We start from the raw sequence: 26470 nt of genomic DNA on the forward strand, positions 1-26470 counted from the left end.
CATGTATCCTGAGGTCTTCGCTTGAAAATCTATTTACTTTATGTTGTGCTTAACATTTTATAAACTCAAAATCTCAACCCACGCTGTGACTATCATCTCCACCCATTGTACTATTGTTCGCCTCTTCATGAAGGAGTGAGGCTTTCTTATTTTTTCCAAAGAGTTTTTCTTTCTCTGTATTATTGTTCTGAAGGATAGAAGGTGTCATTGTACAGATATTATAGTACAGATTGTAAAGTCCTCTGAGACAAACTTGTGATTTTAGGCCGTATAAATAAACTTGACTTTGGACAATTGAGGAAGGTGATGCAGTTCAGAGAAGTCACTCACTGAATAAAAGCCATCCAAACTTGCTGGCTAACTTTTCTGTCGTGTTGGAGGTCAAATTTAAGAGGCTCTGGCTCTTGGAGAGGGTCACATTTTTCACTTTGAAGCTTTTTCTTCCATCAGTCGAGTGCCAGTGAGCAGATGTATGCTTTGGACACTTTGCCGATGACCTTAGGATTAGGGTGTGATGCTTGTGATTGGACAACATAACGACTAAGAGCATCATTCAAGTTTTTAAAATGCAAAGAAGCACGCATTTAGTCATTGACTACTTGGATTCATCACTTCTTGCACATCAAATTTAACACCTCTGTGGTAAAACTAATGACGCAGTGTCCATCTTTATCCCCACCTCTAAAGTTCTTCCCAGCAGGACTACAAGGACAACCGAATGGTGCCCAGGTGTCTCTGTAGTCCTGCTGGGAAGAACTGTAGTCTGCCAGGAAGTGCATATTGTTCTCCTCAGGTGGGACTGTGGGTATTACTGCTAAAAATTAAACATGTACTTGTATTGTTTTAACATTAGTGGGAATGGCACAAGTGTACTTTAAGGCAAAACTTTCCCTTTTTTTCCAGGAAACATTTGATGGTTTGTTTTACGCACTTCTTTGATATATGACAATTTAAGTCATTAAAAGATTTGAAGGGTTAGAGATTAATCAGAATACAGTAGACACAATGTTATATATAGATTTTGTGTTATGCTGGTGATTGTAAAACAGTTAATTGTGTACAGAGGTTATTAACACGTTTATTAATTAATTTATCAGGGTGTCTGCTGGTCCTTAGAAATTCCTAAAATGTCTTACATTCTATTTTTATAAATATATACATGAATTTGAATTTGTGAGGTCCTGATTACCACAAATATTTTATCCAATTTTATTTATCCATCTTTAAATTTCTCTTTGGCAAAATGAGTCAAGCTCTCTCCACATTCCTGATGTTACAAATCTTTAAACCTACCACTGAATCTAATACTTTATGCTTGCACTTACCTGTTGGCAAATTGTAGATTAACTTAACTCACTTAAATAACATGTATACTACTCACCTTTATACTTATCTGCAGTGCTTGAATAAGAAAGACGAATAGTTCAAAAATAAATCTTAAATTTGGTTTAAAATTATCTTGAAAAGATCCTAAAAAGCAATCAATTTAAGTGTCTGATACCAGTAGACACTTGTTTATTAAGAATGGTTAAGAATGAAGCAATAATTTGTCTCTCTGTTTGCAGACTTCCTGCATTCAGCGTGCACATTGAATCCACAGTGTCAATATCATTTTCCCTAAGCACTCACACCACACTGACTTATTTTCCGCAGGGAAATCAACTTCTGTGTCTTTTATTGCCTTGCTGAGCACTCTGTGGTCAATTTTAATAGTACACATTACTGAGTAAGGAGACTGGATGGCTGTTGTTCCCTGTAATGTTGTGTGATGACAAGAGACAAAACAGAGCTCGAGACACAGATGTACTGTAGTCCCAGTTGAGTTTCATCTTTGTAGTCCAAGCTGTTTTGCAGATTTCGTGTTGGAGGGGAACGGTGGGGAAGTCCACATTTTAAGTTCAGGAATAGTTTCTGTGCTTTGCAGACAGATTTTTTTTATTTTCATTGAGTTCTACTTTTCAAATCACACAGACTATGGATGCTGTACCGATGCAGTAGGAAGGACTGTAAAAACTGTAATTCTGTTAGGAAGCTGTACAGAAGCCCACAGCCTCCTGTTCCACTTAGGAACTACTACATTCAAGAAATGACACGTTCATTTTCTACATTGCATCATTATTGTGGTTTTCTGCTTTACTGCCTTCTGCTGATTGTTAAAGGAAACATTGTGGTGGCAGGCTTTGTTTGCAAAGATACAATCAAATGTTTAAATCTCTGTCGTTAACCAGTTCATATTAAGCTGCCTGGCTACACTGCATTAGTCTTTATCATAAAATGAGACTTCACCACTCATTAACTGGCATAAATCCCCATTTAGATTCGATTTAGTGAGAGATAAGCAACAAATAATACTCAGTGTTATTTCTGCCCAGTATTCTTTGAGAGAGCCTCACCAGCTTAAAGGGACAGTTCACTCCAGAATCAAAAATACATATTTTTTCATCCTACCTGTAGTGGTATTCATCAATCTAGACAGTTTTGGTGTGAGCTTTAATGTTACTCATAGACGAGAAGTTTGTGCTTGTGACAGCACAAGACTCACACTTCCTTCTGTGCGGTGATACGATTAGTGGGTGTAGTTCTATAGAAAAAAAATAGTTCCTACATAAACTGCTCACAACAAAGTTTGTGGATTATCTTGAGTAACTTGGGCATGATTTCTGGAAAAAGACATTGCTGTTGTAATTTTCCAATGTATTTTTTGGCACTTTGAGCACCACAAGCTGAGTGCCATCTAGTTCCATTATATTTGAAAGAAGGCAGACATCTCTACAGCTGATATCTACAACACTCTGCGACTTAGACCAAAACAATCTAGATTGCTAAATAGGACTACAGGTAAGAGGAAAAATATGTATTTTTGATTTCGGGGTGAACTGTCCCTTTAAGCCTTTTAGTGTATACATGTATGCCTGTGTTAATAGAAGCAACAGGAGACACTGGCTTTTTGAATTTCATCACTCTCTCCTTAGTGGTGAAACTTTTGTACATTTTTCATTTTCATTGTGCAGACCAGCTGTTCTCAACTAGTCGTTAACGGCCCACTGGTGGGCCTCAGAGTGCCGTCTAGTGGGCTGTGGAAGTCAGATGGTTAGATTGAATTTATATATATTTTTATTTTATGTTATATTTTTAATGTTCTCAGGAATTCACATATTCACATAATTTTAATGACCAGTTACGTTTGAATATCACCATGCCAACCACCACACTTCATCAGGTAAAGACAAACTTGTTTTGCCACTGTTAGCTAGTCAGTGTTCCCTTAGTTGCAGTGACTTGAAATTTTTCTTTTTAACACAAACGTGATGCGGGAGACAGCCCTTTAAAACCGTGTGGTGAGGACATGTGGCCCTGAATACAATAAATTTGGATTTCTTTTCTTTTGTCAGTGCACCTGACACATATTACAGCCCAGTTTCTTTTTTTCTCCTTTTTGTTATGTTTTTTCCTTCTGTATTTGGGAAAACGAGTTACAAAAGGTTGAGAGCCCCTGGTGTAGACCATTTCCTATTAATTATTTTCTCTCTACTTGTATACCCTTTAAAATGCTGCATCTGCTTGAATCTCCAATTTCTAAATAATTGCCGCTAATTGCAAATACTGACCTCTGTTCTTCATTTATTTTCCATGAGCATCATTGATGTCACGAGGGAGATACCAGTGGCTCTCACTTTAATTTCTTTTTTGACCTGACCCCTTCAAACTTGAATGTTTCAGTCGCGTGGGTGGCTGCAGGATATGTTAATTCCACTCCATGCAGATGATGCTATTATTATCCTTCGCAGAATGCCATGATCCATGGTTTCCTTATTCATCAAACCTCCCCCACAAGCATTACATCTGTCCAGCCTGGATCAGGGCTCACACTTCACCGTTTCAGGAAAAAAAAAAAATCTATTGAAAGGAGGACCCCCTCGTCCTCATTTTTTTTTTTTCCACAGAGAGGACAATCGCACAATGACACGGCGCCATTTAGTGATGCATCACTGCCCAGGAAGTATTTGCCCAGACCAAGTTCACCACCTCACATTAAACATTTGCTCAAGAAAGCTTCTTTTCTCCTGTAGTGAAGCTTTTTCACCAACATCTGTTGATTTGGAATAATAGGCTCGGTCGCATTCCTCCAATTGTACAAGACAGGTGTTAGACCTTTAATACCTCTTCTGAAGCTTCAACGAACAATCGGCGACTCAACGGAAATTTGATTTGACAATTTAGATCATCAGTTTAGGGCTGCAACTAACTTTTATCTTCATAATAGGTTCATCTGCTGATAATTTTCCTGGTTAACAGATTAATCTTTTGGTGTATTAAATTAAAAAAATCCCTGTTGCAACTTTTCACTGCCTAAGTTGACGAACATAACAAAACCCAAGATATTCAAACTGTTATCACAGAAGATTTACATTTTAGAAGCCGTAACTAGTGAGTTTTTGACATTTTTACAATTAATAAACCGTTGCAGATTAATTCTCTGCCCATCAATTAATTAACTGATAATTGCAGCTCTAAATCAGTTCATTCTCTAAGTCATTTATCAAGTCAAAATACTAAACAAGTGCTTCCAAACTGTGAGGATTTTCTTGCTTTTAAAATAGCTTTGCATAATTGGATTGTAAGACAAAACCAGTGTAAAGACATTTGGCTTTCTGCTAAATTGTGCAGAGCTTTATTAATTATTTTTTGACATCTTATAGTCTAAATAGCCAGTTTATTAATGAGGAAAAAGATTAATAAATAAACTGATATGAAAAATGATCAATATTTGCAGGCAAAATGCCTCATCCATTCATTAATCACCCTCTCCTGTGTCTTCATACATCCAAGGATGCTCAACGTGTCTGCGGGCTTGTACAGTATCTGTTGAGTCAGTGTGCTGAAACCTTGGCATTGATGTTGTCTATTCTTTGTGCACAGTCAAATGAGACAACATTTGCATTTCCCCACAAGCTATCTGCTGCACTGCGATGTAATGAGTGTATTTTTATACATCCTCTGCTGTTCAAATATTGCAGCAGAAGGAGACAGTGTCTGATGGAGCGGTGTACCTGAGGAGGTTTGTTTGTTAAATAATTAAACAAGTTAAAAATGAGCTTCCTTTTTGAGAAACTTTTTTTGTTTTTGCAGCTTCATGTGTGACCAGCATGATTTTGGTTTTGATAAGCAGAAGGTCAGTATCAGGAGGGGGGGTGAGGCCTGTTAATGCTTTACCAACTGGCAGAAGGAGAGCGACAAAGGAGGCCACGGCCTATTCAAAGGCCACAGTGCAACCCCTCTTGCATGCCAAGCATTCCAATGTGCTGTGTAAAGGTTGAGCCGGCGGAGAGCAACGAGAGGGCCTTTCTCATGAGGGCCACCTTAAACACACACAGACAAAGCTCGACCAGCTCTGTCTGATGCACCCTCCGTCCACCAGTTCGGGTGCTTTTATGTGTGTGTGTCTGCGGTAAGAAAGTGTGACTAAAATGCCAGGGATTAGCCGAGTCCTCTTACACCTGTCGTGTCCTCTCAAATGATTCAAATCTCTTCTCTTTGCTCTTCGCTCATCCAGATGTTTTTTCAGACTCACTGTGCATAGTTAGCTTTTATTTACTTTGCAAACCCTTTAGCTTTTTGCATGGTGATTTACCAGAGCGTCACATCGCATCAGTTTCTTTTGCATCTCGTCCAAAACAAATCAACAGTTCCATTGTGGCAGGTTTTTTTTTTTACGAGAACTCTCTTGCCAGGTTTTTCTTTTCAGTGACAAGCCCGAAAATTCCCCCGTGTCAGGTCACGCAGTAATTACAGGTGTAAGCCAGGAGTGTCGGAGAGGCTGCCAGATCTCAAAGCTTCATCACCTGTGAATAGAGCCCTTCCCATGACCCTTAATTGTGTCCCGTGTTTTGATGATCTAATGCTGACGTCTTGTGAGGTCAAGGGTTGCAAATGGTGAAGAATGGTGAAGATCTCCTAATGGTGTGGTCCAAACTGGTTTGAACTGGATATATAAAACAGAGAAAATAGTGTTGTTCCCAGAGGCCAGATTAGACTTATGCCTTTAGAGTAAGTTTAATTTAAAGGTCCCATATGATGCTCATTGTCAGGTTCATACTTTTATTGTGGATGTCTTCTTAAGCATGTTTATACACTTTAAAGGACAACTTCGGTATTTTTCAACCTGGGCCCTATTTCCCCATGTGTATGTGTGCATATGATTCATGGGTACAACTCGTTCTAAAATTGGTTCAGTATTGAGGGAGGCGGATGCAGCCGGAGCCGCAAAACAAGCTAAAATGGCAACGGGGGCAAATGCGTCCCGTATAAGTTTGCGCATTAAAAGTGTTTTTTTTCGCCACTGACTGGTTCAGATCGCCAGTGCTATGAGTGGAGTCAGCTGTCAGTCAGTGTTGGAGCAGAGAGGGGGAGGGCTGCCCCACTGGGTACTGTAAGTGAGTATGTGTGTATGAAGTGTGTGTTTTTTCGCCACTGACCGATTCAGATCACCAGTGTTATCTCTGTAAATAGCATACTAGCCTTTCCCTTACCTCTGGGCTGTGTGATGTCACAAGCTTTGCTCCACTGTGTCTGTAGCTCTCTCTACTCGTGGGACAGCCATTTTCTTGAGGAAGAGGTGTTTCGGGATTGGATGTCTTCTCTTCTTCAGCTGGCAGCAGTCATCTTGGGAGAAGTGAGCACTGCAGACCCGATGGTCTACAAGGCGCAGTGTCTGGACAGGAGTGTTAGCATCCATTTGTAGCACAACTAGCCACAACTTCAGCATCTCGCCGTCCGACAAAGGCAGCCTGTGAAAGCTGTACAGGGTGTTGCGCGACATCCTGTTCTTGCGTTTGGGAAAAAGGCCCGTTTATTTGAGCACTCCAAAAACTCTGTTAACACTCCAGGGGGTAGCACGTAAAAGACTCCGTCCCAAACTCTGACTCTTCTAGCGTAACACACACACTTCATACACACATACTCACTTACAGTACCCAGCGGGGTAGCCCTCCCCCTTTCTGCTCCAACACTGACTGACAGCTGACTCCACTCATTCACACTCACCACTGCCCCAGGGCCGCTACAATATGCTATCTACAGAGATAGCACTGGCGATCTGAACCGGTCAGTGGCGAAAAAAAGCACTTTTATACGGGACGCATTTGCCCCCGTTACCGTTTTAGCTCGTTTTGCGCCTCAATACTGAACCAATTTTAGAATGAGTGGTACCCATGAATCATACACACACATACACATGGGGAAATAGAGCCCAGGTTGAAAAACACCGAAGTTGTCCTTTAATGGTTAAAAAACACATCATTCTTCCCTAACTGTCTGCCTGAATATACCTGTGTTCACACTCTGACTGAAACACCCTGTTTTAGCACCTGTCTCTTTAAGCCTCCCTCCCGAAAAAGCCCAGTATGCTCTGACTGGTCATCACTTCCAGATCTTCCATGTCACTGTGTCATTGCAGCTGGGGGAATGGCTGTAGCGGCTCTTTCTATCTTTATAGACCGTTTCTCTGGAATAGCATTGCTAGCTAACAGCTTTGGTTCGTGTTTACTTCCTGTCAACTGATGTCATTCACATACCCTGCATAACAGTACAACAGGAAATACAAAGGGACCCGTTTAGACCGTTCATGTTTCAATATTGAAACGATCTATAGACTGAATCACCCTGACCTCATGCTAACAACACTCACTTCCGGGTTGACAACTGGCAATTTATATGAATTGCAGAGATACGTAAAATAGGCAAACTTGTTTATTTCTGTTGTCATTTTCAGCCGTAATTGTAATGTTCAAAGATATATAGTTAAACACGATGGTCCGACCTATCTGACATTTCTGCTGTGCTTACTTTATGCAGTGCATTGCTTTGCTAGCCTGTTTGATATACTACATATACCAGCACAGAAGCTAAGCAATGTACTGCTGTGGACGGGGGTCGCAGCAGAACAGAATTTAGCCTCCTAAAAAAAACAGTATCAGTTTATCACACTCTATTATATCGCACTCTAACAGATCAAGGCAGTGGTACACCGGCTACTCCCCTGTTCATAAATGACTGTTTTTGTCAGCGGAGTCTGGCGGCTTTAAAATAACGGCTTCAGTTGACCATCTGAAAAGGCTGTATGACGGCAAGAAAGTGGTGAAAATACTGTAGATATAGCTACACTTAAACTGATATTTATTTTTTTTAGGTGCTTTTTTAAAAACTAACCAATTGAGGCAGAGTTTGCACAGCGCCATTGTATTTAGTGTACATGACATGGGGATTTTCCACCCACAAACATTGTGATTCAGTCTATATAGTGTAGTTGTGACATCACAACTTCCCAGAAGTCCGGACAGCTCATTTATAGGCAATTTTCTGAATATGGACTGTGTGCATCTCGCTGTGGATTGAATGTTTGGATACTTTTACAGTATTAATATAGCGTCTCTACCTACTTTATGTTAAAAAAGACATGGAAACCTGACTTGGGACCTTTAAACTACACAAATTGTCACTGCTAATAATTGGCAGCTGGTCAGTTTGATACAGAATTGCATCGCAGGTTGGCCAGGGACACTATTTAATATTCTCTGCTCTCAGTGTGTCCAAATTAATCAAACAAAAAAAGCTCCTGGTGTATTAATTTGTGTGGCTAAATGAGATTAATATGTGTAGTTTACATCCCCCTGTACTAAATGTTCATGTATTTTTAAAGTAAAGCTGCCATCTTGAGGCTGTGGTGTTTTTTAAGGAGCTGAAATAACAGTGGTGGAGCCATCAGCAGTGTGTGTGTGTGATGTGTCTAACAGGGCAGGTGCAGTCACTCATTACCTGCCATACTGAAATGCAAATATTGGCCTGTTCAATGTGTGTGCAAATAAGCAGGTGCAGCAGACGTGGGTCCATTCAGTCTGGTGTCTGATAGGTTATAATGGCAGAGTGTTTGCTTTAGAATTCAGCACGGTACTTTGCACCTTTGCATATATGCTTTACATGGAGGCATGTTTACATTGTATATGATGCAGAGCTTTTTGGGAGCGAGGATGCCTCCTGCGTAAAAATAGAGAGCCTTGGGCGTGGTGCATGGATGCATTTTGGTTCCGCAACAAGTGGAGGTCCACCTTTAAGCAAAAAGGACAAGCGCGCACCCCACCCGGTCCCCGTGTGCCGCCTCGCCTGCTCCCCGTATGTCCCCCGTATCCGAGGATGCGCTGCGCACACAGTGTTGAATGTTGGACTGCACCATTCCTGCCGTCTCCACCGGGGAGGCTGTAATCCGATCCTGTTTGGAGGAGCCGTCGTGCAGCCTGTGCGAGGAAGGAAGGAAAGGAAGAGGGCACTGCTCTGCTTGCTCTGACGCTCTCCCCTCCACTCCTCCCCTTTCTGCCGAGTGTCACCCTCTTTCTCCCTCATCTGTTCACTCCCTGCTCGGTGAGGTTGGTCGGCGGCGCACACGCCTCCGGGATCGTCGCATCGCATTGTTCACCCCACCGACCGAGCACCCATTTAAGTCGGCGTGACACGGCGGAGCTTCTGTTTCCTCCTTCCTCTCCTGTGCTTCTATTTTAATGCCTTTACCGGGGGAATCTACCGCATGCACGCCAGTCCGGTGACGTGCCCGAGCATGTTCACATCAGAGACGGATTTACCTGAGAGTACGCTGCCCTCACACTGTCAGAGCCATCTCCCCACCGCGCGCACACATTTGGACTTCACCGATTGTCACTGAAGAGGAAAAAGGGAAACACACCGGATTACAAGGATGGGGTTCTACGGTACTTTAAAGATGATTTTCTACAAAGTGAGTAGGATTTGTGTTTGCATCACCTCCAACACATCCCCGTCTCTTTATTATTTAGTCTTTGACTCGCTGTGTCGCCCTCATTATCTCTGACGCGCCTCTCGCGGCAGATTGTGCGGCCACTGCGGAGGATGAACAGCAGTGTAGCAGACCCCCAGAGACGCAAGCTTTAATTGCCCGGGCCTATATGTTGTGTTTGCGTTAAATGTTGGAATATCACGACGCGATTTTGGCATCCTTTCCCTCATAGTAACTTCAGCCGTGTAAATAAACGCCACCGCGCCGATTCCAATGGTTGTGTTTGTAAATGGGTTACTGCTGTGGCACTTATGTGACCATCTCATCCTGCAAGGCTGGATGAAAATATGCTCATATTTCCGCCTTATGCACTACTGAATTCCCCGTTTCTGGCTGGCACAAGATCCCATTTTGCCTCAGTGCTGGCTCGATGCTCCCTTGCACCTGTACATCAACTGTGGTCCTCCCCTTCACATAACCTACCCGATGCTTGAGTTATAACATGTATACTACGTAAAGATGGCTGATATCGCCTTTTTTAATGTATGGAAGCATGCAGACTGCCACTTTTGCAAATAACTATCAGCACCAGGAAACCAAAAACCACCCGTTCCCCCTGCGATCCTCCACAGTTTGCAGGGTTATTATGATCCTACATTATGCAGCAGTGGTTATCTTGCAGTGACCAAAGTGACTGCTTGAGATGCATGCATGTGATCAGTCTGCTGTTGCCTGTTTGGAGCAGCCTATCCCCTGACATTGTGCACTCGCCTCCGGCTCCAAGCACAGATAATGGGTCACTGTGTCAGACTGTGTGAGGTAGAGAATATCCTCAAGGATGTTGGGTGTATTATGCTGGATGGCAGCCATGAAATGATGCTCCCTTTAGTTGGAAATGCAGAGTACAAACAAGAATCTGAAAGGGAAATCCATTACGCAGAGTGTGTAATGTAAACAAATTTGTTAATCACATATCATTCACTTCCTTGCGGTGGGGGATTTTTTGTGTGGTTGTGTGCACTTTGTCTGTGTGGTGTCGAAGCTTTTACTCAATTAATCCTTGTAATTAAGTGAAAATGTCATTCTTAATCAATGGGTAATAGATTATTGGATTGAATGGTGACCCATTTGTATTCTCTCCATCCATTTTGTGCAAGTGCTCACTCTAAGATATCAGGATTTTGAAGTCAGCCCCTGCAGCTCGAATTATTTCACACCGCTTTTTGATGGTACTGACAGAAACTCCATGTTAAAGACATGTTCAAACCCATTTTTTGCTTTGATTGCAATCCTGGTCCTTATGAAGTCTTTCCCAACATGGCCAGTTCTCAGATGCAAGTGTTGCTGTGTTGCTGATTGACATGATGAAACTGTTTCATGGCTGCTTGAAACAGTATTTGAAAAATGAGAAAAGATTCTTCAAGTGACTGATGCTGCAGGATGCAGTCTGCGGTGAAATGAATCAACACATTATGCAAGAGTGATTGCTGTCTTTAAAATATCATTAACTCTCGGTGTATCCATCTGTCGTGCTTTTGGCCAGATAGAGAAGGGGGAAGCCAGGAGGAAGGGAAGGAGGGGAGGACTGATTAGCGGTGATTTACAAACACTGCGTGCTCTGGTTACCTTTTTCCCAGGCTGAAACACAAGGAGAGGCTGGTTACACACTGTTTTTTTCACGCCCGCATTTAGTTTGAGGTTTTCTTGCATGTACACACAGAGACACACTCAAAGCCAGCCAGCCAGCCAGCGCTCCCCCCTTTTCTCTCTCCCACTCGCAAACACACACACACATACACACACACACACACACACACAAATTCATGCATACACACACACACCCAGGCTCTCCTTGGCTACTGAACTGCCATTGCAGTGAGATCACCGCTTTAAGAACAAGGCAGTTGGGTTTAAGAGCTGGATCTTAACAAACACGATTATCATATAAACCCCTCTTTATAGTCCTCAGCAATCAAACAGGCTGTCAGCCAGATATCCGAAATGTAGACAAGTGGAACATAAGATACCTACCTTCCCAGCTTTTGAAAATGTTTGGACTACATTTGCATGTTTTTTTGCTATGCAGATTAGTTTTCCCAGAGCCTCCTCTATACATTTTTGTAATTTAATACCCAAGATTTGTGTGGATCTTCCCTTAAATCAACCCTGCAGCTTAACAGTGTTCTCCCAGGAGCTGCGCTGGCTTTGAAGCCAATTTTTGTAGTGGCCAAACTGTGGAATTACGTCCATCAATTGATCCCATGTGACCCAAAAATACTTTGTCTCATAGACTTACAATGCAAAAGAAAGGTCTTTATATACGTGAATACATTTTTTTTAGCATCAGAACTTGCTCGAAATGACTCATTTAACTATTAGAATTTGATCCATACAGTCCGATAACATTTCAAAAGTCTAGAAGAACTTTACGATTGAATCCTTTTATCTCCATTAAAGTTAGCAGGCCACTAAACGGAAGTAGACGGCTCGGTTAGCGGAAGTCTCTGGTGCGCCTGCTCTATGGAAGAATCAGTGCAGAATCAGTGCTGATCATCCAAGTAATTTTATACGCAACAGTTTTTGGCTTCATTGAGCAACTTTCATAGGAATGAACAGGGTCCCGACTCCAACACTATCCATTTCTCAGTTTTTACTTCCATACTTTACAGAGGAGTCGACTTGTGAGGAAAAAAAAGGTCACAAATCAATCGTTGGATCACAGTGTTATGTCCAGGGGGCATCTAACCTGCAGTACAAGTTGGTGTGCCGGTCATGTCCACATGCCTCTATAAACTCCGGCTTTGGTTGTGTCAGTTGGTGCATTGATTCATTCTTTAGTCTACACTGAGGCAGAGAAGCCTGTGTTAAAACCCAGTGCATAGGTGCAGTTGCTTATAATCCTACTCATAACTCAGGGTTTTCTGAATTGTTTCTCTTGATGCATCATTGTTTTTGATATATTGCGTGCCGTTCCCAGCGCTCAAATGTGGCCCTCGGGCTGGATACACTGAGAGTACAAACACACATTCACCAAATTATAGTGATAAACAAAAAAACACACATCTTGGGGAGAGACCTGTAATCATGCCACTGTAAAGCCAGACAGTATGGAGTCAAATGTCCAGCGCTGCATTCTCAGCATCTGATACTACAATAACATACTGGAAATACATTGAAAAAAAGCACTGTTTACTTCAAAAGCAGGGGAGGAAAAAATGGTTTATTTTGAATGTGGTTTCTGGTTTCTACGAGCCATTATCAGATTCTACAATAGCAGGAGGACAGATGGAAGTTCTGCAACACGTCTTCCAGTGCAGGTTGTGTCTTGCAGCACAACAGGCTGCACTGTAACTGTAGACAGACTGTTGCCAAATTCTTTTGACCCTAAATGAAAGCACAAAAAAATGATTGTTATGCCACAAGTAATGTAAGGGAACCTCCTTAAAAACATGCTATGTGCTGCAGTGTCGGAACAAATCATTCATCTCCACCATGATGTCCAGCTTGTGCTCAAAATATACCCTTGTTGGTGCTACAATAAAGCATATTTGAAGTCCAGAAAGAGAGTTGAGAGCACAGTGTGTTAGTCTTTACTTGAGGCTGAAACTGAAGGGCAGTGATCACATCTCGCTAAGCTTTCATTTAAACATGAAACATGTTTAATTAATCAAGAAACAAGGCCATACTGTTACATTGTATATCTCCTTTTGGCCAGACACTTCAGTTCAGTTATCCGTTAGCTTGTGAATCATTAGGGACCGGCGATGAGAGGGTGATCACTTGCATGTGTAGTGCGAGGCCTTGCCAGAGAGAGTGGCAGGCATGGGATGAAGAAAATTAGCTCGCCCGGTCTCACACAGGCTCCTTTGTTTGCGCAGTAGGGTAGGTGGTAACAGGGACCGGTGTGATGTGCGCACATGCAGGTGATAGAAAGAGATAAAGAACTGACTTGCTTTGTTTTGCCCTCTCAAGTATCAGTAGGAATCAAACTTCATTGTCAAAGAATGCACCCTTCCCGAACGAGTTTCTGTACTTTGTGGTTATTTTGTGTGTGTGAACATTCTGTACGCTCGGAGCTCTGGGTGTGAATGTGGGAGTGCCTCTGGATATTAATGGGGTGTCTGTCTGGTTGCTCAAGAATCATCTTCACCATGAAACATAATCAAAAGACAGCACTGTTAAACAAGCGGCCGCTTTGTGTCTTCCTATCTCATCTACAGATAGGTCGTACCTCTCCGCTTTGTTATGGAACATGTTAATAAAATGAATCTCCAGCCCATGCATTAAAGTTTAATTTCTGATTTGCATATAGCTGTTGCAAGACTGTGGTGTTGGAATTTTAATATGCTGGATTTCAGACATAATGTTAACAAAGTCTGTGACTTACAAAAGCAATTTTCTGCTTCCACCTCTGTTTCTTAAAAACGTCTATGACGCGTGTCCTTTTTTAAAATTGCTTTTCAAGGAACTGGCTTCTCACTCAAAAAATAAAGTGACTTGGACTGTTTTTGGAAGAAGGTTATTGGAAACAATGATGGATTTTACAACACATGCCAGAACTACCCCCTGCAGCTAAATTCTATGTGGTGTACATTTTTATTTACTACCGAGAGGGATGCACTGTTGTAATTAGGTTTGCATTTTTAAATACCTCCTCCATTGTCATGCTGTGATGGTTTCTAATGTTTCTCTTCTCTTGTCTTTTTCTCTCTCAGATGAAGAGGAAGTTGGACCATGGCCCCGAGGTCCGATCTTTCCCTTCAGGAAAAAAGCCCTGCAAAGGCCCGGAGTATCCAAGGTAAAGCCCAGATTTCACCCATAACACCTTCAGTTGCTCATCAGAGACACATCCTCTCCTTTCTTTGTGCTGCACTGTCCTGCATATTTCCCCCACCTTAAAGTCAAAGGGATTTCACTAGAAGAAAAAAACATTTTAATGAGACTTATCTCCTTGTTTTAGTGCTATACACATATTAAATGAAGCTACCATGAAAAGAAATAACAAAAGAAATATCAAGAAGCATGAACAAAGAAGCTGTATCTTCAAACAGAATGATGCTTCACATCACATTGCATCTCCGACATCCAGCCCGCAGGCCCAGATGTTTCTCTAACCCTCAATATTTAATGCACGTGTTCACATGTAGCCACATTAAAATTCAGACTGAACACAGCCACTTAACTGTAAATGTTACCATGTAGCTGGCTCCGTCTCAGCCTCCCCGCCCATTAAAAATGAATCAATAATGAAATGGACCCCCAGCTTTCCCTTTTGCTGTCAGCAAGCGTAATCTGAGGTATTGAGGGTGCTCACTGGACGGCTTCTCCCCTTGCCCTTACATTGCAGGGGCACATGGGTGCACTTTGAAGTCCTGTGCTGCTTTTCACATCCAGGTTCTCACAACGGGAGAGTCTGGACTTGAACTTGAGCAGGAATCTGCGGGATTGTGCATACTTTGAAGTTTCCGAGTTAGAAAATATGTCTTGGAGGTACTTTCAGGCAAATATTTACTGAGTTTTTTTCCTGCGATTTTGACATTCTGCATGTCAAATTTAGTTCTCCCTCTGTGACCAACAGGATAACTTCAGTAAACGTTAAAAAATGTGTTTCAAGGACATAAAAATATGCAAGTTGTTCTGAACGTTTCACTGATATCTCAAGTTTTATTAACATTTCTAAATTTAATTTGGCATGGTAAGAACTCAACAACAAAAACTGTTTTTTTTATGTACACAGGCAGGAAATATTTAATATTTTTTTAGGTCCAACAGCAGCTCTAATATTCATACACAATTCATTTTTTCACCCTAATATTGTGGTAACATATCTTTTTAATTGGTCATAAATGGTCTAATTTTAATTTGCCATCATAGTAGGCTACTCATGCTTTCAGCTGGGGATTTTATTGCTAAATCAAATTAGCAAAATGCTGTAGTTTAAAGTGTAGCTTTACGTATTCAACTTTGCTCCTCCAGTGACCCATGGGCCATTGTGTGTCTTTTTGTCCACTACAAAATCATTTCAAGTGGAAATATCTGCAGGAAATCAAATTCTGGAACAACTAAATCCCCTCATAGCAACCTTATTATTGTTCATGTTGTTGTTCTCATTAATAGTGTATCCTTAATATATCTGTAATGTTACCACAATGTTACCCTTAAAGGGTAACTTCAGTATTTTTCACCCTATTTTCTCATGTGTTTGTGTCTAATTGACTAATGGAGCAACAGTTTTTGGTCTGGTATTGAGTAGAAGCGCTGCAGCAGGCAGCTGCAAAACAGGCTGTAATGTAACCACTTGATGCCTAAAGCGCCTATTTTTTTTACATTCAGGTTCAGATTGTTATTTTAAGTGTCTGACAACTGTTGGAAAGGACTGCTACAGAGATAGACCTTTTCATTAAAGAATAAGTTCCTTTTTGTTTCCCCAGAAACAGCCTGGAAATTGCTACCAGCAAACCCACCTGACTCCTTTTAACTAAACAGTCATTTTATTGTGTATAGAGCCAGCATATTTTCACATCTGACTGGGTGAATTAAGGGTTTATTTCAGGTAAAACCAGAGTTGGTGGTTGTTGGAAGAGTGGAAAGACAAAACAAGACAGTTTTTGTGAGCTTTATTTTGTTTCTGTTGACTTTGAATGAAGAGTGTTTTATGATGATAAAATTGCTGTTTATTTAAATGGAGTCTGGTGGGTTTGGCAGTAGCATTTTCTGGGCTGTTTCTGGTTAAACAAAAATGATTTTACTCTTTAACAGAAAGGTCTGTCTCTGTAGGGATCCTTTTCATAATGTTGTCAGACACTTAAAAACCAAAATCTGAGCCTGTCAGTGGCAAAACAAGCACTTTAGGGGACGTACATTGATGGTGCGAATATGCCCTGAGTGGTTACATTGCAGCCTGTTTCGCCGCTGCCACCTGCAGCACTCTCACTTAAGTAAATAGTTCTCTTTCACGTTCTCTGTCTACTGTCTGCAGTCCTCTATTTGCCCTGAAAATCTCATAATATTAGGTTTTAACGGTTTCTTCTTTCCTTGTACATTGCAGCCCGACAGGCATTGTCCCATGTCCAGCCACACCCACCACATTTGGCCACATCAGAACAGCCAATGGTCAGGGGCAGCAGAGACGGCGCATCACCTCAATCCAGCCACCCACGGGTCTTCAAGAATGGCTCCGAACATTTCAGGTGAGCACACTGGAGTTTTCTTCTTCTTCTTCGTCTCTTTTTCCTTTCCCCTACGGACAGCTCCAAACCCTCGAGCAAAAGCTCATCAAAAAGCAGATGTTGTGCCCAATCAATGCTCACTTAGTCTCAAAGATAATTGCCGCCTTGTTGTTAGGGCCCACCACATTACCATAGCCACTGTAGCGTGGAATTGGAATTAGCCGTACCTGTTCAGACTTAAAAGTAGAGTTATAACATCCCATGTTTCGACTGTAGGACTATAGTCTGGACTAAAAGATGAACAGATGTTGTATTCTATTTTCCTCTAATATAAAGAAATTAGTTACTGCAGTATAAATGAAACCTTTTGTGACTTTGTCATGTATTTTTGCTACATTATCCAGACAGTAATGAGGATTACGGGTCTCTTAGGAGGTCATTTTGTGTCCATGATTAGCAAACTTGTTAAAGACTTATTGTATGTTGTTAGATACATGTTGTTGTGATTACTGTCAGTGTCTGCAGAGCCCTGTGATGGAGATGTAAAACATAATACTGTATCCATAGTTTACCCTATTTTTATATTAATTCTCCTATATTATTGTCCGTACAGGTGCAAACATAATAGAGCCATTTTTCTCATGTTAGACTTCATCTCTAATGATTCCAGACTTCATGGAAATAGGATGTCATTTAAACATATTAGCCTTGATGGGGTCTCTCTGATTTCCTATATAATAGGTTGCCATGGACTTCATTACCTGAGAGAGCTTAAACTCATTATCCTCCAATAGCCGAGCGAACCTGTGACACCTCAGTGTTTATTTTACGTATATTAGTCTTCAAGCCTGACCTACTGCAGTCTTTAATTTGACAGCGCACGCTGCAGTTGCTAAACCTCAAACTTACATTCTGTACATTCCCCAGTCCAGTCCGAGCCTGTAGCTGCTATTAGAGAGGGAAACTACAATGTTACATACTGTAGCTAGAAAGAATGTTCTCACAGAATCGCCTGGTGTTATTTTGGGATTATGTAAAGGGAAACGCAACGACACATATGGCCATGGCAAAGTCCCTATATTACAGTAAATGACAAGTTTGAGATTTGGGAAATTCACCCTTTTGAAGAGAGATAGATCAATGCCACTCATGTCTCTCCAGTAAGTATAACAGGGTTCCTGCATATCCTTTAATAGTCTTAAAGGGTATTAAATTTATTAGTCTAAAAATATGGCCTTAATTGGTATTAAAATGTCTTAATTTAATCTCTCAAAAGTATTAAAAATGCTAATACAGGGGTAGTAGGATTTAATTAATCTTTTTTCTGACGTTGCATTGTAAAATCTCAGAATAATTGCTAACATCTTTACAAAAAAAATAATATACCTGTCGTGTAGATCAGGATAAAGGAAGAAAGCAACCAACAACAGTAATGTCTTGTTTCTAGTCAGGAAGTCAGAACAGAGGAGCCACTGTTTAGCTAGCTAGCTGTCACTACCCTGGATGACACGATGTGACTCAAGTCAGTGGAATTTAACATGTAGAGTGAGATACACAAAATAGCCAATAAAACTTTGAACACCAGGCATCTCACAAAAAATTCAAGCTTTTTGTTACAATAAACATTTTATGAAAATTTTCCTTCCCCCTTTTTTTCTTCAGTTTTGGTTACAGTAAAATTCGTCATAATTTCATTCCAAGTGGCATTAAAAAGGTCTTAAAAAGTCTTCAGTCTAACTTAACTTACATTTACAACCAGCAGCAGGCTAGCTTGGCGTATTGTAAAGAGAGTGGCTCTATCCTTTCATAACAAAATCAGCTACCAGCACCGCTGAAGCTCAGTAATTAACACAATATATCTGGTTTGTTTACTATAAACACTAAAAAAAACTATTTTATTTTATGGACCCAAAAAAACAAACAAAAAAAGGCCAAAAAAAAAAAAAGGAAATAAGCTTGTTTCCCGAAATCTTAAACTAATCCTTTAATTCCACCAACATACAGGTACATCGGCCTTGATATCATACATAAAATTTTTAAAATATATTTTAATTATGACTACCATAGGAGATGTAATAACTGCCTCTTTAGTGTCCTTGGAACTGACTGAAATGATACCTCAATAATCTGTTTTGTTGCAGCCAAAGAATTCAGTCTTTTTGAAATTTAGTGGTTTTCAGCAGATACTTTAACACCTGTCATAAGCAGGTCATAATGATTAGCTGATCAAGAGTAATGTGTGTTTCAGTGAGCCTGGATTCCTTCTATGCTTAAGGTTCAGCATTCTGATCCTGGATGTTAACTTGTGGTTTGTGTCACAGCTGTTCTCTGAAGACTGTTGAAGGAAATTCTACAAAACTGAAGAAATCAGTAGCTGAAGCAGAAATAGGCTGCTGAGGAGAATAATAGTTTACCAAAAATGATACTCAACAATGAAGGATAAGTGTTTATCCACAAAGCTCTTGAAATACACTGAGCCCTTCAGAATTTACTTTATAAGTGGTTCCCATTTTGTAGGTTCTTTGGTAAAACAGTTACTACTTGTACATTTATGATTACATAACAGACCAGAGATAAGAACGTTAACTAACAGTTTAAACGAAAAAAAATTCCCATCTCAGGTTCAGATTAGAGGGCCTGTAGTTGTTGAAACAAAACATACTAAAAACCTATGGCAGAAAATTGATGTAACACATAAGTAGCTGTTGCGTTGTCCTCCCAGTGGCAGGGAGGAGGTCTCTGAACCCCCTGATTACCTCCAGAACCAGCACCTCTGGCTAAAGCTTTTAGCTGCCAAATTACAGGTGGTTTGCGTGTGCCAGATTTTCCATCCTGCCTCATAGCCTGTAATCATTGTTAGATTTCAGTGCTCCATAGAGGAAAACAACTGCGGCTCTTGAGTCCAACATACAGTGCAGCTCGTGTCATCAGCCAGCGTTAAACAACTGAATGTTCAAGCAGAATAAATAACCCCACAGAGTCCTAATAATGTTGTTGATAGAGTCTGGTTCCTGATGTTCACATTTTCCACTAATGTGTTGGCTGCTTGAAATAGGCAGGTGCCTCGAGCAACTCTGTGCGGCACGTAGGGAACATTAACGGGTTGCAGACACACTGCACAAGGCAGTATGTTTCCAAGGCGCTCCAATCAGAGTAAAATAAGAGCTTACATAAGCGCGCTAAAGTGTCTAGTTTGACCACGATGAATTAGCACAGTCGGCCCATAACGCTTCACTTCTATGGGCTACAGCTTTGATGGGTGTGGCAGTCCAGAGGTGGAGGTATAATCAACTTCATCTAGTGTACTCCCACCTGTAATGGCAAACTTGGGGGGGGTCCCTTTCATTTTTAGAACCTCTGGAGAGGACAGTACAGAGAGAATACAGAGTACAGACTGCAGTGAAATGAAAAGCAATAAAAGCCAGCAGGATACACTGCTGTACAAGTCAGACAGTCTCTGTAGTATTATACTGATACCATATGAGAGCAAACTCACAAAATAGCTGCAGCAGAAACTGTGTTAGTGCATGACTTAGTGTATATGTTGTAGTACAGTTTGGGCTGCGTATTTCTGTCTGAGGCCGACACAAGTCTAAAAGAGTACTAGTAACCAAGCCCGACCCGAGCCTGACACCGTTAATGTCAGGAAAATAGCTCTGGTGCTGCTACTGAAACACGTTGGTGACCCTCTTTACACCACTCCGTCCAATGCAAACTGTAAAGGACCATGTCAAGTCAATTAGGCTGAATCGGAACATTATATGCAAATATTTGTCCAAACCCGGCCCAGCTCATCAGATTCTGTCAGGCTCGGGTCAGGTATTCTCACTCTAATGTACATCAAACAACTGCAGAATCACTAAACACAACCAGACAGAAGGGAAATTATAGCAATGGAGAACGAGATAGATAGGTGTCGCCCAGTCTTGATTAATAAGCAAGCACAGGTGGGTGACAGCAGTGGATTACAATGAGAAGCCATGTGGAAAATGACACGCCTCCACAAGTGTTGAGAAAAGAAAAAGAAAACCTGTGCGAAAATGAAAAAATACTAACCAAATATCAAAAATATATGCATGTAAAAAGGAAAGCAATAGTCAACAGTTCAACAATAATCAGCAATAATAACAAGAACAGATTTGTCATATAATGATAGGAATGTTACGCTGTGTTTGAGACTGTGGTGAACATGGTGTTCATGAACAGCAAGGCACACAAACTCAACTGTCCAAAATCTCATGATTGTCAGTGATAAACTGCTTTGATAAACATGTAAAGTACCTTACATGGCTGACCAGGGCTTATTGTAGGGTTGACTATGGGTCCTTGAGATTGAGGATGAGATTTTTGATTAACAATCATCAGTAATGCAGCTATAAAGACTAACTATGTAAAGACAAATAATAGAACAGCTAGCACAGTCTGGTAAGTTCAGAAAATCACATCACTTTACTGTAATTCAGCCTTTAAAACCAGGAAAAGACAACACTTAGGATATTCAAAATGTCAGATGATATGTAGTCTCATATCACGCTATCAATACAATATCGATATTGCCGAGCGCTACGGCTGCAGACCTGTTCAGCTCAGTGTTTTAATTGGCTTCACCTTTTTTTTTTATTGACAGCAGCCGTCGCTGTTTGTGATGCAGATAATGTGAAACAACACCACCATCAATCTCAGCTTCTTAGGTGTCCTGGATTTCATCTGGAGCTGTATCTGCAAGTTCTCTTTTCAATAGGTTTTTCATTAGCACAGTTGAGCCTGCTCTTGTGCTTTCATCTGGTATGCATTGAGAGTTGCTAGTTTCAAGTGGTCTGCCACCCCATACTAGCACCAAAAAGCTATTAACTTTGAGTTTTTATGATATATAGTGTAGCGTCTGCCAAATCATGCAGAGTGATGTCATTTTAAAAAAAACCCTCTGTCCTCTGTGCTGCAGAGCTGGACTGGCCCCGAGAAGCTGCTGGCGCTGGATGAGTTGATTGACAGCTGTGAGCCAACACAAGTCAAGCATATGATGCAGGTGATCGAGCCGCAGTTTCAGCGAGACTTCATCTCCCTGCTGCCCAAAGAGGTGAGTTCCTGAATGCCTCTTTCTCTGTTGTCAGTACACAACTTCCATCTCGAGTCCCTTTTCTTCTGACCTGAACCCCTGTGGGAATCCCTTCCACTGTTTTTAAATATACAATACATGACAGAGGCGTCCGCTCCAGCCCTAATCCTGTCGCGGTCTTCCTTCACATCCATAGTGGGGTGTCTTGTTTTTCCTCTGCATCATAACTGACAATACAAACTATCTGAAGTGCCACACTGATGATAAGATCACATGAGGGATTCTTGCAAACCAGCCTCAGTCCACCGTTATCTGGTGTAGCTGATCAAATACGTAACACCTCGTCTCTCTCTGGCAGTTGTTTGGATGAAAAGCGGCGGCCAGCAGCATAGAGAGTGAGGCAATAGGATGCAAGATTTCAAGGTGTCAGCACCGGTTGCACCACAGCGGCATCATGTGTGTTCTCACCAGGACATGAGCCCTCTCTTTTCATTTTGTTTTTTGGTCCTGCCTTTTTTTTTTTATATGTTATCCTGTTCTCTCTGACTTTTTTTGTTAATCCTGTCTGTCCTCTCCGCCAGAGCTGCTGGAAATATATTGAGGGGGGCTGTCAAGTAATTTTAACAGGACAATCCCTGTGGCCGCACTATAGATACAGTTGAAATTGAAACCATGAAGAGAATCTGCAGAAGGCGGTGTGTCGGGCTTAAAAAGCAATCACTCCGGGCTCGAGGTCCATTCATAAAACTTTTGAAATATCCTGAAGCCCGGTAATGACTACAGGCTCAGACAGGCTTTCAGGTGATTTAGGTATGTCAAGGTTTGTGGGTCTTGTCTGGGGCAAGTGATTTGAAATAGCCCTAAAACTAAACTGTAACACCTGAAGACCTTCGGCAGGGAGACAAAACAACATAAAAGTCTTATGATTGCCCTTCATCATGACCCTCAGTTCTCTTTAAAATGCTGTCAAAGAAGTTTGAACCGTGTGAAGTTGGATATTTGACATGGAAACGTCTCTAAACCTTTGAGGAATGAAGCATTCAAGAACTTTCATAAAAGACGTTCAGATCAGGCGCCTGGTTTTACAAGGAGAAATGAGCAAATAGCGTAACTGTTAGGGATGTCTGTCGGTTAAAAAAAACCCCAGTACCAAGTAGTATTTAAACGTCATCCAGTTTTTGTGACGGGGGTCTGATCTCAGACTCTCCCGACTCCCTGCTGGATTAGCAAACTTCCTGTTGCTGCCGTTTTCAGAGCTGCTCTCCTCTTGATGAACAGTCACTTCAACATCTGCTTGGTTAGTGCGAGCTAACACAGCAGCAGCGGCTAACATCCGACAACAAGCCATTAAATGGTCCCAACAAAGTCACACCGAAACGGCACAACAGTATTGTTAAACCCATTAATAATCATTAGGTAATGTTAGCCATGTGGTGCTAACAGAGAACAGGTAGTCTGCCGCCGGATGGACTCTTGCTCTGTCTCGGAGCTTACATTCCCGCCACAGCAGTAGCTACAACCCATACTGTTTGTGGTGTGATGGAGTCGAGAACGTTGTATTTGATGGAGTTGGCAGTTCAGCGTACTGAGATACTGCCAAAATGTTTGAGAGTATGATTATACAACACACTACTGCATTCACAATGTGGGTAGCAAACAAATTACTCTTTTGGTATCTGTATCACTTTCAGGGTTCTGGTTTAGGTAAGGGTGTCACAGTTTTTTAAAATCTCATCTGGAAAAAAGATATTAATTTATAAAATGTATTAATTGTTTGTCATTTTTCAAACAAAATTACCCAACAAATTCTCTGCTTCCAGTTTCTAAATATGAAAAATTTGATGTTAGCTTCAATCATAAATGATAGTTAACTAAGTATCTTTGCGTTTTCAATATTAAGTCCAATAAAACAAGCAATATGAATACATCATGTCAGCCAGTGAGAAATTATAACAGGCATTTCTAATTATGTTACAGATTTATCAAGTGAAACAGCAGGTTGACAATAAAAATGACTAGATTAGACTAGATCTAAGAGCAGACTAAAGACTGGCCTTATACAGACCACGCTAAAATGTCTTTGTGAAAGCGGCCCCTGGTTATTGGTGCACCCCGGACATTTGACTCCTTCCTGATGTTCATGACGCCACTCCTGAATTTGTCACACAGCGTGCTGTGGGTCATTATCATCTCGGATTATTGTAATATAATAAAAGAACAATATTTGCACAACGGGTTACACAGTGAACCCATAATCCTCACCTATATTATGATGATACAGAGCAATCTCTCGTCCTAACAGTTGATCCGCTGTTTCATTGTTGCCACAGATACTGTGTGTGGTAAGACTTTTGTCCAAAGATATACCTGTTTGAAAAAAAAAAAAACAACAGACTGTAGTGTTTTCTCTGTCTATTGCCCAGGGGTCCAGATTTATGCTCATTATACCAGGTTTTGTGTCTTTTTATGCCAGCTTTGGCTTAACGAACTGTAGCCCTGGCATTATTACTGGCTGTGTGAAGATCCTATTGTGTATTTTTTTGTTGGGCTTTAATAAAAATGTTGATTCAATTCTATGGTAATACTATTGTCTACCCTTGTCAGTTCAATTCACGCTGTTAATATTGTGCACATAGTTTCTTCAGCAAGTGTGTTTTCTCAGCTGTTCCTTTTTGTTACTGTGATTTAGTTACTTCAAACTTCAAATCCTCTTCCACGAGGTGTTTGTGCTGTCATATACACCCACAGCAGTGAATAATGGGTCCTTTTTGTGTCTCCTTTTCCATTTACACCTCTCACATTGTCTTTCAACAGCTGGCTTTGTATGTGCTGTCATTCCTGGAACCGAAGGACCTCCTCCAAGCAGCCCAGACGTGTCGCTACTGGCGCATCCTGGCAGAGGACAACCTGCTGTGGAGGGAGAAATGCAGGGAAGAAGGTGAGTCTTAAGTCTTTGCAACAGATGCGGACAGACAACACGCAGTCGCCCAGCGTGAGCAGTCTGGAGCTACCGCTGTGGGCGATGCTGTGCTTAAAGACACGGCTGTTTTTTTTTTTAAATAAACTTTTTAGAGGAGAAACATGAGTCCAACCTGCCTCCATCTCTATCTCTCCTCGCAGGCATCGATGAGCCTCTGCTCCTCAAGAAGAGGAAAATCGTCAAGCCTGGCTTCACTCACAGCCCCTGGAAGAGTGCCTACATCAGGCAGCACAGAATAGACACCAACTGGAGGAGAGGGGACCTCAAATCACCCAAGGTAGCTTTACTTTCACCTTAAATTCCCCGCAGCGTAGCCGATCTTATAGATCCGATATCAAGCTGCTTTGACTCGCAGAAAGCTGATGGAAAGTTAGCGATAGGTCAGATCTCTGCAGTATTCTTTTTGAATAATAAATGAGGTGCAGCACTGGATGATCTTACTCTCTCTCAATCTAAAAGACTCTATTTGTCTTTTGCCTGTTTAGAAGTTCCCCATAAAGCATGACCAGTATGCTAGAGCTGATCCTTAATGGCCCTTGTATGCTTTTGCTCTTTTTTAAAGACAGCCGCGGGTCATTTTAGGCCACCGCCGATGTAAATTTGGTTACTGTGCTCTCCGTACTCCTTTGCATATGCAGTGTGCTCTGTCGTTTGCTGAGCTAGCAGTCCTGTGACCCAGTATTGTACACACACACACACACACACACTGCGTAAAGAGCTGTGTACACCTGCAGCACTTGATGACATTTTCCTCTTATCTCCTCTTTGATGTACAAAGCACCGGAGACGTGTCATTGTCAGCCTCAATTCTTGCTGTGTCATTCCGCATCCGCCCTGTCCTCCATGTCTCTCTCACTGCAGCTCTCTTTATCTGCCCCATCCAAAGGTGCTGAAAGGTCACGACGACCATGTGATCACCTGCCTCCAGTTCTGTGGCAACCGCATCGTCAGCGGCTCTGACGACAACACGCTCAAAGTCTGGTCGGCCATCACAGGAAAGGTATGTGTTAACAGCTTCTCTATTTCCTGTTGTTTCCGGTTATCTTAATGTTTTTCCTTTCTTCTGCGCTGTTGTCAGACATTAATGGACTGAAGGAATGCGGTTCACGTTGAATTGACTTCATTAATATTTCAGACTTGTTGATTAGGAAGTGAAGGAGACAGCTATCTAAACGATTGCTTAGTGGTTGCAAGACTTCCTGATGTACACTTGGCCATACATGAAAACAGCTTTCTTGTCTGACACCTAACTGTGTCTGCACTACTAACCTGATGGATAGTTGCCCCGTCACACAAAAACATCCTGGCAGAGAATCCATTCTATCTTCATCTTTTCTCTCCTCTTACATTTTGCCGTTTTGCAGACTTGTTACACAGCACATGTCCGCAAGAGGTGTTAGTATTCATAGCTGAAGCTGGTGCAGCCACACAGGCCTTGGCTGCAGCTTTACGCTGTGTATTAA

The 26470-nt window shown here is 41.5% G+C and overlaps 1 protein-coding gene across 5 annotated transcripts in view; it reads left to right on the top strand.

The window, feature by feature from the left end:
* Positions 1 to 26470, top strand: part of fbxw7 (F-box and WD repeat domain containing 7) — a 164367-nt gene that overhangs the window by 120785 nt on the left and 17112 nt on the right. For 4 of the 5 annotated variants that reach the window (XM_033624669.2, XM_033624670.2, XM_033624668.2 and 1 more), the window contains 6 exons: positions 14518 to 14600; positions 16851 to 16992; positions 21914 to 22048; positions 24842 to 24965; positions 25148 to 25284; positions 25894 to 26007. In XM_033624669.2, coding sequence (XP_033480560.1) covers positions 14518 to 14600; positions 16851 to 16992; positions 21914 to 22048; positions 24842 to 24965; positions 25148 to 25284; positions 25894 to 26007 — 735 coding nt within the window. Of the gene's footprint in view, positions 1 to 8545; positions 9785 to 14517; positions 14601 to 16850; positions 16993 to 21913; positions 22049 to 24841; positions 24966 to 25147; positions 25285 to 25893; positions 26008 to 26470 lie in introns of those variants that run through there. The other variant, XM_033624672.2, reaches the window with a different exon arrangement.

The sequence above is a fragment of the Epinephelus lanceolatus genome, chromosome 3, assembly GCF_041903045.1.
Source record: "Epinephelus lanceolatus isolate andai-2023 chromosome 3, ASM4190304v1, whole genome shotgun sequence".
Lineage (NCBI taxonomy): Eukaryota > Metazoa > Chordata > Actinopteri > Perciformes > Serranidae > Epinephelus > Epinephelus lanceolatus.